At 39.4% G+C, this 18,281-nt stretch overlaps 1 protein-coding gene across 11 annotated transcripts in view; it reads right to left on the bottom strand.

The window, feature by feature from the left end:
- The window catches only part of LOC141720027 (uncharacterized), an 80,388-nt gene extending 62,418 nt beyond the window's left edge, over positions 1–17,970 (bottom strand). Inside the window, exons 1-4 of one of the 11 annotated variants that reach the window (XM_074522383.1) lie at positions 17,714–17,970; positions 17,416–17,633; positions 4,729–5,201; positions 168–4,637 (exon numbers count right to left, since the gene is read on the bottom strand). In XM_074522383.1, coding sequence (XP_074378484.1) covers positions 4,098–4,637; positions 4,729–5,166 — 978 coding nt within the window. In that variant the 5' untranslated portion in view covers positions 5,167–5,201; positions 17,416–17,633; positions 17,714–17,970 and the 3' untranslated portion in view covers positions 168–4,097. Of the gene's footprint in view, positions 1–167; positions 4,638–4,728; positions 5,202–9,378; positions 9,853–10,068; positions 13,128–13,224; positions 13,616–14,904; positions 15,254–15,429; positions 15,448–17,415; positions 17,634–17,713 lie in introns of those variants that run through there. The other 10 variants (XR_012574208.1, XR_012574205.1, XR_012574210.1 and 7 more) reach the window with 10 other exon arrangements.
- Between the last annotated feature and the right edge of the window lie 311 nt (positions 17,971–18,281).

The raw sequence follows: 18,281 nt of genomic DNA, 5'->3' as shown, positions 1-18,281 counted from the left end.
AAGAGAAGAAATTTTGCCCCAGAAAGGCAGAAAGCAATCGATGAAGAAATTGAGAAACTACTGAAAGCTGGAATAATATGCGAAATCAAGTACCCGGAATGGCTGGCAAATGTAGTGATGGTGAAAAAAGCAAACGGAAAATGGAGAATGTGTATTGATTACACAGACCTGAACAGCGCATGCCCCAAAGACCCCTACCCCTTGCCAAACATTGATCAATTGATTGATGCGACTTCTGGGCACGTGATGCTAAGTTTCATGGACGCCTACTCGGGGTACAACCAGATCAAGATGAATCCCCGAGACATTCTAAAGACAGCCTTCATCACCCACAGGGCGGTCTATGCCTATGTAATGCTGTTGTTCGGATTGACTAATGCGGGAACAACATATCAAAGGGCAATGAATAAAATCTTCAAGGACCAGATTGGAAGGAACCTGGAATCCTATATGGATGACATGATTTCAAAGTCCACAAGCATCCCCGGGCACATAGGAGACCTGAGAGAATGCTTCGACAACTTGAGAAAATACTCACCCAGGCTCAATCCAGAAAAATGTACATTCGGAGTAGGGGCAGGAAAATTCCTTGGGTTCATGATAAGCAACCGAGGGATTGAGGCGAACCCAGAAAAGATAAAAGCAATCCAAGAGATGAAGGCCCCCAGAACACAAAAAGATGTGCAGAAGCTAGCAGGGTCACTAGCTGCACTCAGAAGATTCATCTTCAAGCTAGCTGAAAAATACCTACCCTTCTTTGACCTGTTAAAAGGAGCAACCAACAAGAGAGAAGTTAATTGGAGCCCGGAATGCCAAAGCGCATTTGAAGAAATAAAAAGGTACCTTTCTCAATCCCCTGTGTTAACCAAAGCTCAACCCGGGGAACCTCTATCCCTTTACCTGTCAGCAGGGGCCCTGGCAGTTGGAGCAGCCTTGATCAGGGAAGAGAATGGCAAACAGTAACCAGTTTATTATGTGAGCCAAGTACTAAAAGACGCAGAAACCCGGTACCCGAGGCTAGAAAAGTTTACTTTTGCCTTAGTCACAGAATCCAGGAATCTCAGACACTACTTCCAGGGAAGGGAGATACGAGTTGTAACCAATCAACCATTAAGGAAGATAATACACAAGCCAGATGTCTCAGGGAGGTTGGTAAATTGGGCAGTTGAGTTAAGTCAGTTCAATCTGAGTTTCACTCCTAGGACAGCAATCAAAGCCCAGGCTCTAGCTGATTTCATCGTAGAATGCAATTTCCCAGAAGAAGAGCCCGTGCCCATGAGCATTGACCCTGAGAGAAACACAGATCAAGAAACAGAAGCCTGGGCCCTCAAAGTAGATGGTTCTTCAACCAATGAAAGATCGGGAGCCGGGCTCATCCTAAAGAGCCCCGAAGGATTCACAATCCAAACAACAATCTCCTTTAGCTTCTCAGCAACAAACAACCAAGCAGAGTAGGAGGCCTTGATTGCAGGATTGAAGCTAGCAAGAACACTCAGGATCCAGAATCTCAAAATCTACAGCGACTCCCAGATCGTTGTAAAGCAAACAAATGGCGAGTACGTAGCCAAGGATCTAGTGCTAGCCAAGTACCAGGCTCTGGTCCAAAGCTACCTCGCTTTGATACCAAAAATACAAGTCATCCAAATCTGCAGAGAGGAAAATTCAGAAGTAGATACACTATCTAAGCTTGTTCAAAATTCATCAGATTTTGATTGCTCCGTCTACTTCGAAGAATTGCAGAAACCGAGCACAGAGTCTGAAGAAGTCATGGAAATAGACAACAGTCCAAATTGGATGACTTCATTCATTAATTACTTGGAGAAGGGAGAGCTCCCGGAGGATAAAGGGAAGGCCAAAAGGTTAAAGGCAAAAGCTTTAAAATTCTTCATTGAAGAGGGTATACTCTATCGTCGGACCTTCTCCTCCCCGATCCTCAAGTACATAGGCCCAGGAGAGGCACAGTGCCTCATGGAAGTTCATGAAGGAATTTGCGGGGACCACATGTCCGCAAAAGCACTATCTCACAAAATCATAAGGCAGGGGTACTACTGGCCTACTATTCACCAGGATTCAATAGACTTTATGAAAAAATGCAAGGAATGCCAACTCTTCAGCAATGTGACACGGATGTGCCCAGTCCTACCTTCTTCAGTCTTGTCACCAATCCCATTTGCTGTATGGGGCATTGATATCATGGGACCCTTTTCCAGGGCCAAAGGGGACTTCAGGTACTTACTAGTCTCAATTGATTATATGACAAAATGGGTAGAGGCAAAGGCAATGAGAACAATAAACCAACAAGACTGCATGAAGTTCATGGATAACATTCTGATGAGGTTCGGGATCCCGAGAGTACTGGTCTCAGATAATGGTCCGCAATTCGTTGGTTCAGAATTTGAATCCTACCTTCAAGAACGGGGTATCCGGCATAAGAAGTCATTTGTAGTCTACCCTCAAGGGAATGGCCAAGTTGAAGTAACAAATAGAATACTTCTCAGGGAAATAGAGAAGAGATTCAAGGAAAGCAAAACCAAATGGCCAGAATAATTGCCTAATGTAACCTGGGCATACAGAACAAGCCCCAGAACAAGCACAGGAGAAACCCCCTTCAAGCTGGCTTACGGAACTGAAGCCATGCTACCAATTAAAGTAGGATCCCCCTCCCATCGAGCAATCAACATTGACGAGATAGCAAATGAGGAGGGGCTCAGAATGAATATTGAGCTAATTGATGAAGTCCGAGACTAGGCAGTGGCAAGAATGGAAAAGTATAAGCAGAAAATAAGAGAGCCCTTCAGCAAGAAGTCCCGGGTCAAAAACTTTCAAGTTGGAGACCCGGTCCTTCGAGATACGGAAGCTTCAGACCCCACCAACACTGGAAAGCTAATGCCAAAGTGGGAAGGCCCATACAAAGTCAAGGATGTTCTAAGGCCAGGAACATACAAGCTCATGAACATGGATGAGACTGAAGTACCAAATACATGGCATGGACTCAGGCTCAGAAAGTTTTACCAGTAGAAAAAGCAACCAAAAGCAACCAGAACTTGTAGCCTATGGCAAGCAACCAATCTATGATCCTGAATTTTGTATGAAAAAATTTGCAAATCAATGAAAAGAATTTTCCTTTCTTAGAAAATTATTACTTTTAAATTACCAGTTATAGAAGCAAAAAACAACCCGGGTACGTTACCATACCCGGGTTGGAAGCAAAAACAAAGGCAACCCCTATTTGCTTAGAAAATTTCTAAGTAAATGGAGCAATCACCAATTAGACATACCCGGATAAGCATTCAAATCCGGATTGCAAGCAACCATTATGCACTTATATTTTCTAAGTACATAAAGCAATACTTCAACCCGGGTGGGTATTATACCCGGATTGAAAGCAAATTTCAAGGCAAAATTAACCCGGACAAGCATCCAGATCCGGGTTGCAAGCAACCATTATGCACTTATATTTTCTAAGTACATAAAGCATAAAACAATACTTCAACCTGGGTGGGTATTATACCCGGATAGAAAACAAATTCCAAAGCAAAATCAACCCGGACAAGCATTCAGATCCGGGTTGCAAGCAACCATTACGCACATATTTTTTCAAGTACATAAAGCAAAAAAGCAAACATCAAACCGGGTGGGATTTAAAACCGGATCTAAAGCAAATTTGAAAGCAAAATCAACCCGGATAAACATTCGAATCCGGGTTAGAAACAACCATTATTCACTTATATTACCCCAAATATATAAAGCAAAAACAATACTTCAACCCGGGTGGGTATCATACCCGGATTGAAAGCAATTTCAAGAGCAAATCCGGATACGACTTCATACCCGGAATAATCCGGATATCACACCCATCCGGATCGAAGGCCATAGCCACAATCCGGATCAGGATCATTTGCGCAATAGAGCCAGGATCCGGATCGCTCATAAAAATAAAAAGTACAGGTTGAAGAAAAGCAAATATTTTCCACAATTGAAGGAAAGTACAAGGCAACGAGAAAGTACAAGTACAAAGCAGGGTCCGGATTGCCTTCAATCCGGAACAAATTGAAATATTACAAAAAGTTCAAATCAAAGTACGATAATGGGAAATCTTAGAAAATGAAATTACATGGGTTGGGCCCGAGAAGCTTTGCAAAGCTGGTCCGGATGTAGAGGAAGCTGGGGCTCGGACCATCATAGGGTTCCGGTTCCCCTTGACCCTGCTCAACTGCAGCCTTTGCAGCAAGGAACTCCTGGATGAAGCTCTCCCAAGATGCCAAGGGGTAGGTCTTTATGTGGCGCTCAGCAACGACCCAGGACCTACGAACCTCGGGAACCCCGGCCTGAGCAACCTCGAGGTCATAAACATTGCTAGCCTTGAATTCAGCAATGATAGCCTCCTTGTTCAAATTTTCTTTAGCAGCAAGCTCGGCCTTGAGCCTCTCCACTTCTTTGGCCAGCCCCTCAGCCCGGGTCTCAGAATCCTTCAGCTTCTCATTCAACCCGGACTCCACCACACGGAATCCCTCCCGGGCCTCCTCGAGCTCTCCCCTCAAGGAATTGGAAAGTATCTTCTCGGCTTTAGTCTGGTTGTTGGCCTCCTTGAGCTCAGTAAAAGCAACATCGGAGCAAATGGATAATGCACTCCCAAGCTGAGAAACAAAAAAACATATTTATGAGCAAAGTAAAAAATGAATTGGAGGGCATAATCCGGAACTAAGAAATCAAAAGTTCAGAAATCACCTGCCCCCATTGACCTGTAACCCTCTTCAAGGCAGTTGCCATACTGTACCCCTCTACCTCCTCCCAGTCATCTTCGGAGGGGATACTGGACATGAACCCGGGTAGGTCGATTAGAGATTTGGTACCTATCTTCACGACCTCTCCATCGGGCCCTCTGCCTTCCGAATCACATAAAACCCGGTTGGAAACCACAGCTTTGCCCCGGGGTGGCTTGGCCGGAACAGATTTTCTTTTCTTCCTAGGGGGGTCATCACCGCCCAGAATCTCCTGGACCTCAGGCTCAGACTCGTGGCCCGGATCCGGGATGTTCTGAGGGACGGAGGACTCGGCCCCTCCCTCAATATCTGCGGAGCCAGATCCGGGACCAGGGGCTCCCTTGCTTGTTTTAAAGGCCGGCCTGAGGGTGTTGAAAGCAGCAGCATATGCAGAAGAAGACATGATTTTCAGGAAATTGCGGTTGAAATGAGGCAGACCTGTGGAAATGAAACAAAGGGAGATCAAATTCCGGATTAAAGGCGAAAAACTTATGCAAACAGACAAGCAAACTGGACCTTGATCCGGATCATCTAGCTGGATGAAGGAGATCCGGATCAAAGGCAAAAAACATACAAACAAGTTAAAACCAAACTGGACCTTGATCTGGATCATCAAGCTAAGTGAAAGAGATCCGGATCAAGGGCAAGCATCTTATCCGCAATCAAAAAGAAAAAAGGAAGCATGACCCGGGTCCCCAGGAGGGAAGAGGGAAGAGGAATCCGGATTAGGAGCATAATAAATTAAAGGAAAACTTACAGCCGAGATTAAAAAGCAGCTTATGGTTCATGAATGTGTCCTGAGTCGGCTAAAACTCGAGAGAATCACAGAAACATCTGATCTGGGTAACAGCCCGGTCTTCAAGCACAGCCGGGTTGAACTTAGTCTAAATTCCCTCGATCGTGAAATAAGGGAGGTAAGCCAAGTCAAATCCCTTCAAGAGAATGATCTCCCCATTCCAGTACTTCAAAGAAGACTGGTGCATTATTGGCTTGGCTCTACCAGGGCCATAACCACACTCCGAGGCCCGGAACCTGATCTCATAAAAAGATTTTTGACTCGACTTAGAGAGATAGAAAATATGGTGGAAGAGCTTCAAGGTGGGCAAGAATCCGAATTTATTGCAGCAAGCGATGAACCAGGTCATCGACTTTATTTCATTCGGAGTGATTTGCATCGGGGATATCTTGTACACGTGCTTGCAGAGGTGCTTTATGAACATATGGCACCGGGGGCTCCACCCGGATCTGAGATGTTCCATCCAGACCGGGACAAAACCATCTTTCGGACGATGATAAATCCTCTCATGGGGTTCTGGCCATCTCCACTCAATATCCGGGGTGAACTGGAAAGTAGCCCGGACCGCCTCGTTCATCTCACCCGGATCAGCCTCGGAGAACGAGTCCTTCAACTGATAGTGATCCCGGCTTATAGGAAACTCAGTAAACATCCTCTCGAGAGCTTCCTGGTTATATACCTCGGGGTGACCGTCTGGCTGTCTATCATATCTTACCCGGCTATAATAGACCTCATTTTCGATCTCGGTCGGCTTTTCAACAAAGTGATACTTAACATCTATCTAGTACCCCTCGGGCGTGAAGGGAACTGAGCCCCCAGGCATTCTTTTATACCTAAACTTTGAGATTATCTCGGCGGAAACAGAAGCTTTCTTAACCATCTCTACCCGGATATGTTCTCTACCAGATGAATCTGGGTCACTCTCCTCTCCAAAAAAGTTTGGGTAGCAGTTATAGACTTTTCTAGCCCGCTCATTGATCCGGGCCATATACCTATTAAAATGAAGGTCAGTTAGCCTGGTCCCTACATATTTTAATTATTTCGCTAAGAGGTCCGGATCAAGTGTATTATGTCAGTATCAGCATAACCTAATGATCCGGACCACCAATAAGTCCAACCCGGAAAAACATCAACGATTCGGATCATGTTAACTACAACCCAAAAACCAAGCAACCGTGAACCCGGATCCTGTCGGCAAATACCCAGATCCGGATCAATAGCAGCAAAAACTTAAAAACATACCCATGTAGCCAGAACCCGGACCCATATTAACCAAAAACAAACTACAAATCCTAAGGAATACAATTCAACACAAATAGACTAAACCATATCCGGGTCATATAACCCCTATCCGGATCAAAACCAAAACCCTCACCCAAAAACAGCAACTTTGAGAATCAAAAACCAAAAAACACAACTTTTACATATACACACAATTATATTCTCTCAAGAACACGAAGAACAAACAAAGAAAACCCATAAAAATCGAGCCCAAAAACTCAAAATCAAACCAAAACACAACGAAAACCTACAGATCTAAGCATAAAAACACGAAACAAGCACCAACAAGCAACAAAAACGAAGCCAAAAATCGTGATTTCTACTACTTATGTGCGAATGAAAAAGCAAAATCAAGGCATACAAAAACTCGGAGGAAATAAAAACAAAATCGAAAAGAAAAACAGAGGAATAAAGCAAAAAAAAAGCAAGTGAAGATCTTACAAGTTAATGGAGGATTAATGGCGAGACTGGCGAGACACGACGGAAGAATCAACCACAAACACGGTGATTTGCAGAAAAGCGAGAGAGAGAAGAGAAAAACAAAGGACTGTTGAGTTTCTTTTGTGAGAATAAAAAAGAAAAGAGGTGGAGGCCCATCCTTTTATAGGCCCAAGGATGAAAAAACTGCTCCTGCCACGTGGCAGGACTCTACTGGTTCAAGGATCGGTTTAAAAAAAAGAGAAGAAAGAAAATATATATATATATATATATATATGTGTGTGTGTAATGACACACATATAAATGCAAATTAAACCCCATCATCATTAGGGGCCTATTTTCAAGGAACGTAACTGCAAAATTTTCAAATTATTGGGGGGAATTGAGCTGAAACGTTACAAATTCCAAAAAATTCACAGGACCTAAAGCTTCCTACCCGGATCATATAAGCCTACACAAGAAAATATCAATCCGGATTGGTATTCATTACACCAGATCCGGATTGGGGGGCAACCATGAGCAGAAAATTCTCTAAAGCATCTACTATACCTTAATCCGGATTGGCATCTACTACACCAGATCCGGATTGGGGGCAACCAGGAGCGGAAAATTTTCTAAAGCAACTACTATACCTTAATCCGGATTGGCATCTACTACACCAGATCCGGATTAGGGGCAACCAGGAGCGGAAATTTTTTTCCTAAGCCAAATATGCAACCCTACTCTACTCCCTCATCCAGAAAATCTGCACAAGGGAGTGGGAGGCAAATGAAAGGGTGTAAAAGACCCGGATATGCGTCAACCTGGACTAAAGGAATACAAGCTCAACTTAACCTACCAAGACCCCCCTCTCCCAGGCCCAGTTCTATCCTATTGCCCGGATCTAAATCCGCCTGCATACCCGGATCCGGATCTATGCTATTGTCCGGATTCGGATCCACCTGCATACCCGGATCCGGATCGGGGCCAAGGCCACCATGAGGGGGGTCTCAGCAAACACACTCACATCCCGCAACCCGCCAAGCAAGGGTACGTGGGCACGTGACTATGACAGCTATCAACAACCAACACACCAGACAAGCACGGCGCGTGTCAGAGGCCGTTAGGACCCTCTGAAGGTGGTCCTCCCCTGGACACGTGTAAGCAATCCACCCAAGCCAGGCGTCCTCTGGTCCCAAGATCCAATGGCCCAGATTTAGAGGTAACTACCCCTAAACCATACCTTGGGGCTATATATACCCCCCAAGGCTGAAGGGTTTAGGGGTGGACAAATATTCACTCTTGAACACTCACACTCTCTCATACACTCAAAACACACAGCAGCCATCACATATACACATCCATACACAAACACACAGCAGCCTTTACATTACTTACATGCACCTTCTTCTTCTCCAAAGCCTGCTCTTATTCTCACACCGGAGGCACCGTGGGAGCCAAACCCCCCTTCCGGTGTTGTTTTGCAGGCGCCCAACCAGCAACTACACCTCACCCCCGCACAGAAGGTCCAGGAATGCCGTCGGACGGAGCCGCCCGCTCACCGGAGTTATCATAATGCTTCACTGTTCCCGATAATTGTTAAGTTTATCACTAGCCAAAATGCTGACATTGGTACTATAGAGCCTTGTTGATCATCTAAATGTAAATTTTTCACAACTTGAAGTCGCTTATTTTCCACTAGGGCAGATCCTACTAGGGCTATGATGTTGATAATATGACCTACTCCAATTCTTTGAAGTGGAGTTGGGGAACGACCAATTTATTTTTGCCACATGGAAAACACCAATCGATCCAAGATTGAGAGTGATATGCATGTCGACAAGATGTTAAAGGTTAGAAATGAAGTTGCGGGAACCTCAAAGTTATCTCCAAAATGTTTGTCCATTGTAAGAGCTTCAAGAAGTATTAAACTCATAAAAACACCTGTTGTAGCACTTAATAGAATAGTAGAAGACCATAGGGGAATTATTTTCAATAGGGTTTTAAGGTCTTCTACTTCTTCAACTGTACAAAGCTTCCATGATCTCTTATCTAGCAATAGATCACTTGATTGATTACTTTCAGGTTTTAAAGCTGCGTTGTTTAAGAAGCTGCACCATAGAAGATTAATAATGTTAATATAGAACATAAAATGATTGCTGCATTTCTTGCTACATTTCTTTTCATGATTTCTGCACCTACAACTCTAGCAATGCTTGCGAAATGGCTTTCTTTAGGCTTCACATAGCGATAATATTGCTTTCCAAGCATAAACACCATGAATCCACTTAGATTTGCAGCAACACAAACTCCAAACCCCAAACCCCAACTTACTCTTTCTTGAATATAAACCACCACTGTGGAGCTAGTGGCTATGCAAGCATATGAAATTACAAAATACCAGTTGAAGAATACGGAATGCTCATGATTGTGTTGAAATTGATTTGCTCCCATGGTAGCTAAGGTGATCCCCGTGCCGCCTGCCCCAAGTTAAGCAAGGACTATACCAGTGTGCAATGCTCCCAGTGATGCACTAGTGCATGGTGGAGAGCGCAAGAAGTCCACTGAAGCAGTCAAAGTTATCAAGATCATACCCTAATTAGATATAACATATTTAGAAAGTGTGAGACTTTGTGTTATTATTATTAGAAATTGTGCTACAAATGCATAAACATATATATACATGCTTAATTTTTTGAGTAGAAAAGATATTAAGATATAATATAGTTAAGATTGTCATTTTTAAGCAACAAAAAAAAGATTAATATTATTTGGTATATATTTGTTGAGTAAAGTTTTGGTATAACAAATAAAGTAAATAAAATATATATATGATTTTCAATATTTTTTCATGAAGGGATTTGGTTCATATTAGTTATATACTAGATATTATAGCTAGGACTATATATTATTCCAGATGCTCTTAGAAAAGAGATCATTTAAGTATAGTGTATGGACGGGCATAAATCTCAGTGATTAGTTTAGTAGATTTGGAATCAAAAAATTAGTAGATCTGTTCCGCCCATAATGGAAATGGATTGTGAGTTATAGAAATGCTTTTGAGAAGTTGAGATAAACTGTGGATACTAAACCAGTCATCGGCCTTCCTGATTTTGATAAGTCATTGGAAGTCCGTACAAATGCTCGGATAAAGCTATTAGGGTGTATTGATACAATAGGGTCATCCAATTGGGTCATCCAATTGCATATGAAAGTAGGAAGTTAAAAGACCTACAAGAAAAAATGTTATAATGCGAAAATGATCGTTTTGACCTAAATTGACTAGATATGGTAGTCAGGTAAAAACATGATCGGATTTCACTCAAATTGGTAGGAAATATCGTTGATCGGTGTTGGCATCCGAATTCACATTTGACGTGTTTGGCCCTTGCTAACTTGGTGGACCCACTTTGACAAGGTGTCACAATAAACATGTGACTAATACTTAGTCATGCGTGTCAGTTAGACATCACCGGTTGGGCATATTTAAACTCACTGTTAAAATTTAGTGGCCAGTATGAACCCGACCGTTTATTTAGTTTAAACCCGACGGTTCAGGTAGTCAAATTTAAAACTGTCGTACTAACTCCATTTTTGGTGGTACATGAGCAACTACAACAAAGGGTTTCAAGGCTGGCATGAGGTGCTAAATTAGGATGTCAAAGGCAGGGTGTCAATAAATTTTCGGGTCCAATCATAAATTAAAATATTAAGTTGATATATTTTGTAGTGATCCGAACTGTGTTGGCATTTTAATCTTAAAATTCTTATTTAAAAATATGTTGTTTGTATTGATTGCTTTGTTTTAGTCTCTACAATTGAAGACTTAGACATGGCATTGGTGGAAAGCTTTTATGATCGTGCAGAATAGGAAATTAGAGTATTTGTAGGAAGTAGTTAGCCCAGTTCCTGATTTTTAGCTTTCCAATTCTATATTATACTATATTGATTTATAAAGAGGCATGTCTTTAACGAGCATATTTTCTTTCTAGTGTTCTGTTTATTGTTCTCAGTTCAAGATCAAACATCTATTATACAGATACATATATTAGGTGGGCAAATTGTTTTGAAATTGGTATCAGGGCTCTTTTTCCTCAATAAATGTCCAAGTACATGCCACAAACGATGATAATATAAGCGGCCAAAAATAAGGGAGGAGCATTGGGCTCGAGTTACCCGATGTTACGAAAGAGTAATTATACGGCTTGGTCCTTGAAAATGAGAATGGTCAAGTAGGTTCATGGAGTTTGGTATGCAATGAATTCAAGTGATCCAAAATCAGGGATGGAGGAGAGAACATATAAGGTTTCCCTGGATATGATATACCAAGACATACGAGAAGATATATTGTTGCTTGGTCCCGAAGTATCGTATAAGGGGGGGTTGAATATGATACTCACTAAATTAAAAAATTCTTTCGAATCTTTTATGGATAAATAATTTAGTGTTCAGTTAATGGTTTCGTGTTCTTGAGATAAATAGTGTTTAGGACAATAAAGTAACGAACACAAGATATTCATTGAAATATTTATCTATATATAAATCTCGGGGGTGTTGCTACACTCCGATAAATAAATTAACCGGCTACAATCGAAGAATGACAATGTTCTTGCTTCTACAAAGATATAAAAATTAAATTCTATATAATGATCTAGCTTTTTGTTTGTCTAAGGCTCTAATTACCGGATAACGATTATAATGCCCCTATGGATATAAGAGAGTTAAATTGGGAATTATAACGTTTCTCCGGTGAGAAGTTTTACGGATATTTATTGTGCTTGAACTTCTCTATAAATCTTTGTTTCTTGTTTTATCAGCTCTCATCTGAGAAGAAGATAAACAGAAAAATAACTATTTTTTTTGTTCTTCTGCTGCTTGTATATACTTTATATCAATCTTGATTACATGGCTAAATATTAAACAAGAAATGAAATAATCAATCAATAAAGTTGTGGTTGAGAGATGACTTGCTTCCAGGGAGCTTTATCCTTGTTCACTTGCGAATAGAAGAGTGGAATAGCATTTGGAATTATATTTCCAAGTTTTACTGGCGATTACAAGGATGGAATAATAGATTGCCTTAATAATAATCTTACTTGTGACCTTGTATACTACATTGTAGCTAGGTGGCGACTCCATGCTCTCCTAGAATGCTAAGCTGAGAGTTTAAGTGCCTAGGAATCTCACTGGCGACTCCCAGTACCACCTAGGACTGTAACTTGCGCATATACTCCCTTGGATAACCTTAGTTGTGACCAAGGAGCTGTTGAAATGCTAACTTGTGACCTGGACCTCCCTTGTAGCATTCTTTACTTAGTTTCTAACTAAGTGGAGACTAAAAGGCACCAAGGGGAAGCTAACTTGCGACTGGAGCTTCCTTGTAGGCATAGATTGGGAGTACAAGGCTACTAGAAGTGCACTCTAGTAACCACTAATTGCTTTAGCTTCAATTTGATTAAGCAAAATGCTAAGTGGCGATTATACATATCTTTGGTTACCTAGTATGCACAACTAATGCCTTAGAAAGTTTTAGAGCTTCACTTTCCCTTGTATGAACCAGTTAGTGCCTTATAATTATTTTGATCAAGTAAATAATTTTAAGTTGCTAAAAGAGTTATACGCATGCACGTTTGGAGATAGTTTCTGCTCTAACTTCTTTCTTGTTACTCCTACTAGGTCAAGACCAGTTCCTTTAATTAGATATTGAGCTGTACTTCAATGTTCTTACTCATACTAAGAAAAAAAAATGATCTTAGTGACTCCTACTACAAGGTACTGTTCACTTTGACTTAGTTTTTGCAGAACGTTGTAGCCCTTAAATTGTCCCGTCTTCAAGTCTTCCCTCTAAATCTTTGTATAAACCATATAACCTGCATATCCAGATACGAATCCTCACTTAACAATTCTTCTAATGATAATACTCAGATTCCTTTCACAAAATACTAATGCCTAGTGCAACTGATCTAGTTCACAGACGACTAACTGCGATTTAGGTCTTCGTATTATATCCTTGATTACATTATTAAGCTTACAACAAATTTATCGCTTCAAACACTAACTGTCAATAAATAATTATACTTGTACTGGAATCTTTTCTAGTTCTCAGACACCGTCTTCATTGTTATTACAATCTTGAATACTTCATTCACTATTCTTCACTAACGCTTGAACATATAAATGAACTCTTTTCGGTGAGTATAAGTTCAAGACTGCGGATGTCTTCTTCAACATTTATCTATACCTTGTTTTCAGTTCTTCAAATTCCTATGCTTCAAACATTGTCTATCTTCTTTCAATGTTAATACACTGAAATCTTCTGGTGGCACTTTTACATTGAATCTTCATCATTTCTGAAACCCTGAAAGTATTTAACTTTTATTCTTCACTAAGGCATGAACATATTAATGAACTTCTTTTAGTGACCTGTAAACAGAATTCAAACCTTCTTCTAATCTTTTGATTCTTTATATATGTCTTGTCTTTAATTCTTCCTGATTTCTTATGTAGACGTAGTATTATTTACCTGTCATGTTCAAGTATTGAGTTATTACGTTTACTGTTCATACAGCTTCGCAATCTCACCAACAGTTGTTATCTATTGCAGTGAAGAAAACGGATAAGAAAGCCTGGGCGATCAAGATTATGTGTCTAGGCGCAGAACGAATGAAAAAATCAAAGATTCAGATGTTGAAAGTCGAGTTCGTGTCATTAAGTATGAACAGCCCCGAACAACTTGATGATTTTTACATGAAACTGAATGGCATTATATTGACTATTCGGGCTCTTGGAAAAGAAATAGGTGATTATATATGGTGAGAAACTGCTTCGTACAGTTCCTTCAAAAGTTTGAAAATTGCATTAACAATAGAACAATTGGATATCTGGAGATGATATCGGTAGAAGTGGCTATTGAGTTACCTAAGGCACATGAAGAATAATTAGAAGGACAAAATGAGAATACTAGGGGCAACTATAATTGTCAAAGAAAAAAATTGTCAAAAAGAGAAAATAACGAGGATAAGCTTTTGTGTACGAGTAAAATGGATTAAGCGAACAAATAAATAAGAAACATATGAACAATCATACATGAATGGTCGTGGAGGATGAGATAAAAGCAGAGTCGGGTGCAATAATTGCAAAATTCTTGGCCATTACGTGGAACCTCGACGAACCAGGGAGCATAAACAAGAAGCCCGTAGAGGAATTGGAAAATAAAGAGCATGCCCTCCTATTGGTAAAATTAGGAGAAGGAAGACAATAATATGATGTTACTCAACAAGTAAAGAGTAGTACCAAAACGCATTCCAGATGGTGAAGGAAGACAATAATATGATGTTACTCAACGAGTCAAATTTGTGATACTTACAAGTAATCACATGATGATTCAAAAATCAAATTTTAAGGAACTTGTCACTAGACGGGTGAGCTTTGATGCCAAATAATCAAATGTTATGTGGGCTGCCCAAAAATGCTCAACCTAAAAGTATTTTCCATGGGTGTTCGATGTCAAAAGTAACCAGAAAATCATTTCCAGATAAAGCAATATTTGAGTTAGTTCATGGGGATCTTTGTGGTCTAATATTTCTAGAAAGACCTACATAAAATAAATTCTTTTCTCTTTTGATAGAAGACTATAGTCGAATCATGTGGATTTACATGCTTAAGAGCATGGACGAAGCTTTGAGTGCATTCAAGAATTTTTTAGCTAAGGTTGGAGATGGATCAAACAGGAAGCTAAAAGTATTCAGGAGATGGGAGTTCTCGTCAAACGATTTTAAATCTACTATAAGGAAGGAGGAATCATAAGGCATTTCACTGCTCCGTACTCGCTTCGGCAAAATGGCTCCGTAAAGTGAAGACACCTAAATATAGTAGATATGGTGAGGAGTTACACGAAAGAAAGTGCAGGTTCCATCCATGTTGCAGGGCGAATCCGTTAGTCATTCAGTATATCCCGCTCGACCTTTATGGCGACATACACCATATGAAGCACGGACTGAGAAAAAATCACACGTTGGTCATATACGTGAACTTGGGTTCTTAGCTCATATGAAGGTTTTTAGTATTGAAATAATGGAACTTGACGATCGTAATAAGAGAGTAGTGAATCTTAGAAAGGAGTTAGGAACCAAAGTCTACGATTTTATGATTCTGAAAGCAAGCATATATAAGTGTACGATTTGTATGATCCTGAAAGCAAGCATATATATTTCGCAACATCAATATGGGACCAAACACTAGTCAGAAGTAGTAGTCAAACTACTGGTTGACTGTTAAAAAAACAAACCAAATATATTTATTTTTTTCTAAATTTTTTGTCATATGACTAAAATATATAGATAATGACATCCGTACGGTAGGATCATTTATAAATATTTTAAAAAAATCGCAACATCAATATGGGATTAAACACTAGTTAGAAGTACGGGTTAAACTACTAGTTGACTGTTAAAAAGTAAACCAAATATATTTATTTTATTCTAAATTTTTTGTCATATCATTAAAATATATAGATCTTGACATCCGTAGGTTCATTCATTAATATTTTTAAAAAATCGCAACATCAATATGCGACCAAACACTAGTTAGAATTATTAGTCAAACTAGTGGTTGACTGTTAAAAAAGCAAACTGAATGTTTTGATATATATATATATGTATAATGATATCCGTACGGTTAGAGCATTTATAAGTATTTTGTAATTTATGTATGTTTTTTTGATATTCCGACGTACAAATGAATATATTACAAAAATTTGGATCGTGTGCAAAAATTATATTTTCACTATACTTTTCTAATGTATAATTAGTGAGCTAATAATAAAATTGTTCTTAATCGCTAAATTCATGTAGATAAAATGGTTACATATGTAGTTTAATGGTTATAGATTTAAGGTATAAATTATGGTTGAGTTTCCAACTTTTTTTTTGTTTTGAGTAATCCAAATGTACGGATATGAAGTTTGTCGTAACTAGTTATTAACTAATCTGACAAAATTATATTTAGGGGTTCAGATCCTAACCCTATAATGTTTCTTCCATTTAGAATAAATATTGAATGGTTGAACGGTACAAATGTTAAAATGGCTAACAAAAACTACTATATGCAAAATTTTAAAAACATTTAAACATGAGAGCTTACCTATTTTATCAAATAACTTAAAATTAAAATAGTGAGCTATCAAAAATAAATTTTTTAATTTAAATAATTAATTAAATACACAATAATAATAATATTTTAATATTATGATTAATGGATACTCCTATAAAATGTAAAAAATTATACAATAAAAATAACAATAATATTTTACTGAACACTCCTAAATTTAACCGATTGTCATTGTATTTAAAGTCACGTCACTGATTCCCGTGAAACACATCTAACGGAAAAAATCCAATTTTCAACCGCATGCGGTTGAATTTAAAATCCTACTTTTGATCATTTTTAGTCAAATATAATTTTTGGACGGGCTGTTTAAAATTTATTGAAAAATTTAATTAGTTGGGTGGGTAAATCGAGTTATATCTGAAAATTTGAATTTGACCCGAAACGGTTGTATTTAGCCGGTCATATTTAAGGGGTTGTATTTAGCCGGTTGTATTTAGTTGATCGTATTTAGTACTAAATACAACGGGTTTACTAAATATTACTCGAGCGAATACAAAAGGTCAAAAAACCGGTCGTATTTAGCTAAATAGAACCGAAAACGGTGGACCGGTTGTATTTGGCCATTTTTCTTGTAGTTTATCTTAATAATTAATGTAATTTGAGCAACAGTTAATATTAAGCTTAGGTATTATTACAAAATATCTTACTATAGTGGGCAAATTATTCCATCATAAGTGACCCCGTTTCTTGGAGTCTAGGGTTGCTAGTTGCTAGTGGACTTGCCATGTCACCGTTTGAGTTCATAATTCTAAACTAGCTACATAACTAGCATAGACTCTATTCTATTCTTTTCTGTTTAGCAATATTCAAATAGAAATCTCGGCATGTCCTCTTTACCTTCGAAGTTAATGATCTATTTCTGTTTTGTTCTATTTTGCCATTTAAGATGCAGACGTCTTTCATTGTACTATTGTTTACTTGTGTCATTTAGATGTTGATAGTGTTTCTGTATTCCAGACAATTTTAAGAATAAAAATCAAAGAACTTTACCGATAGGGAAATTATAGAGAAGATGCTGATGACGGAGAAGGAGCCAAAGAAAGAGTCTGCTAGAATAGCTCCGGCAATGGGAAACAGATTGCTGGATCCGGCAACAATGCTGCTGATCTGTGTAGCATGTATACTCTTAAGACTGAATACAGTGATCAAGTAAACCGTCAGGTTGCATCCCCACCCTGTAGCCGCCGGCGACAATCCTAGCTCAGTCCCTGCATTTTCCAGTACATGTATGAGCAAATAACATTAAACTGCAATTCTTGGTAGAAATTTGACCACAATTGTATTATACCTATAATGTACGGAAAGGTTGTCCAGCCACCACGCTTACTGTTTTGCATGCAATCCTCCCGTGCTTCTTCCGATAACTTCTTCCCCGAAGACTCGCCTTCCACATGCTCTAACTCTGAGTATTTCGTAGTATTTATTTTTTTAACTCACACACATACTATCAATCTGGCTCTGTATCTTTATACTCTTTCTCTGTTTTTACCAACTTCAGCACATGCACCCCACTGATGAACCTTCATAATTAGCTATCTAGCTCTGTCCACAGGGGCCGACTAAAATTGAGTGACGAAAAGTTGTGGCTCTAAATAAATACATATTTTAATGATTTGGACATAACTTATCTGATTCGAAACAGTGGAATCAAATAAAATCTTAATTCTTTGTTTCAAGTAGAGCTGTTCACGAACCGAGCCGAGTCGAGTTTTGATCGAACCGAGCCGAGTTTTAATTTTTTTTCTGACGAGCCGAGCCGAGCCGAGCTTTCTTAACGAACAAAAACCTGTGTTCGAGCTCGAGCTCGTTAATGAACGAGCCGAACACGAGCTTTATCGAACAAAATCGAGTCGAGT

The sequence above is a fragment of the Apium graveolens genome, chromosome 4 (genome assembly GCF_009905375.1).
Source record: "Apium graveolens cultivar Ventura chromosome 4, ASM990537v1, whole genome shotgun sequence".
In the NCBI taxonomy this organism is placed as follows: Eukaryota; Viridiplantae; Streptophyta; class Magnoliopsida; order Apiales; family Apiaceae; genus Apium; species Apium graveolens.
The sequence above is the reverse complement of the archived record's forward strand: the minus strand, read 5'-3'. Positions and strand labels throughout refer to the sequence as shown.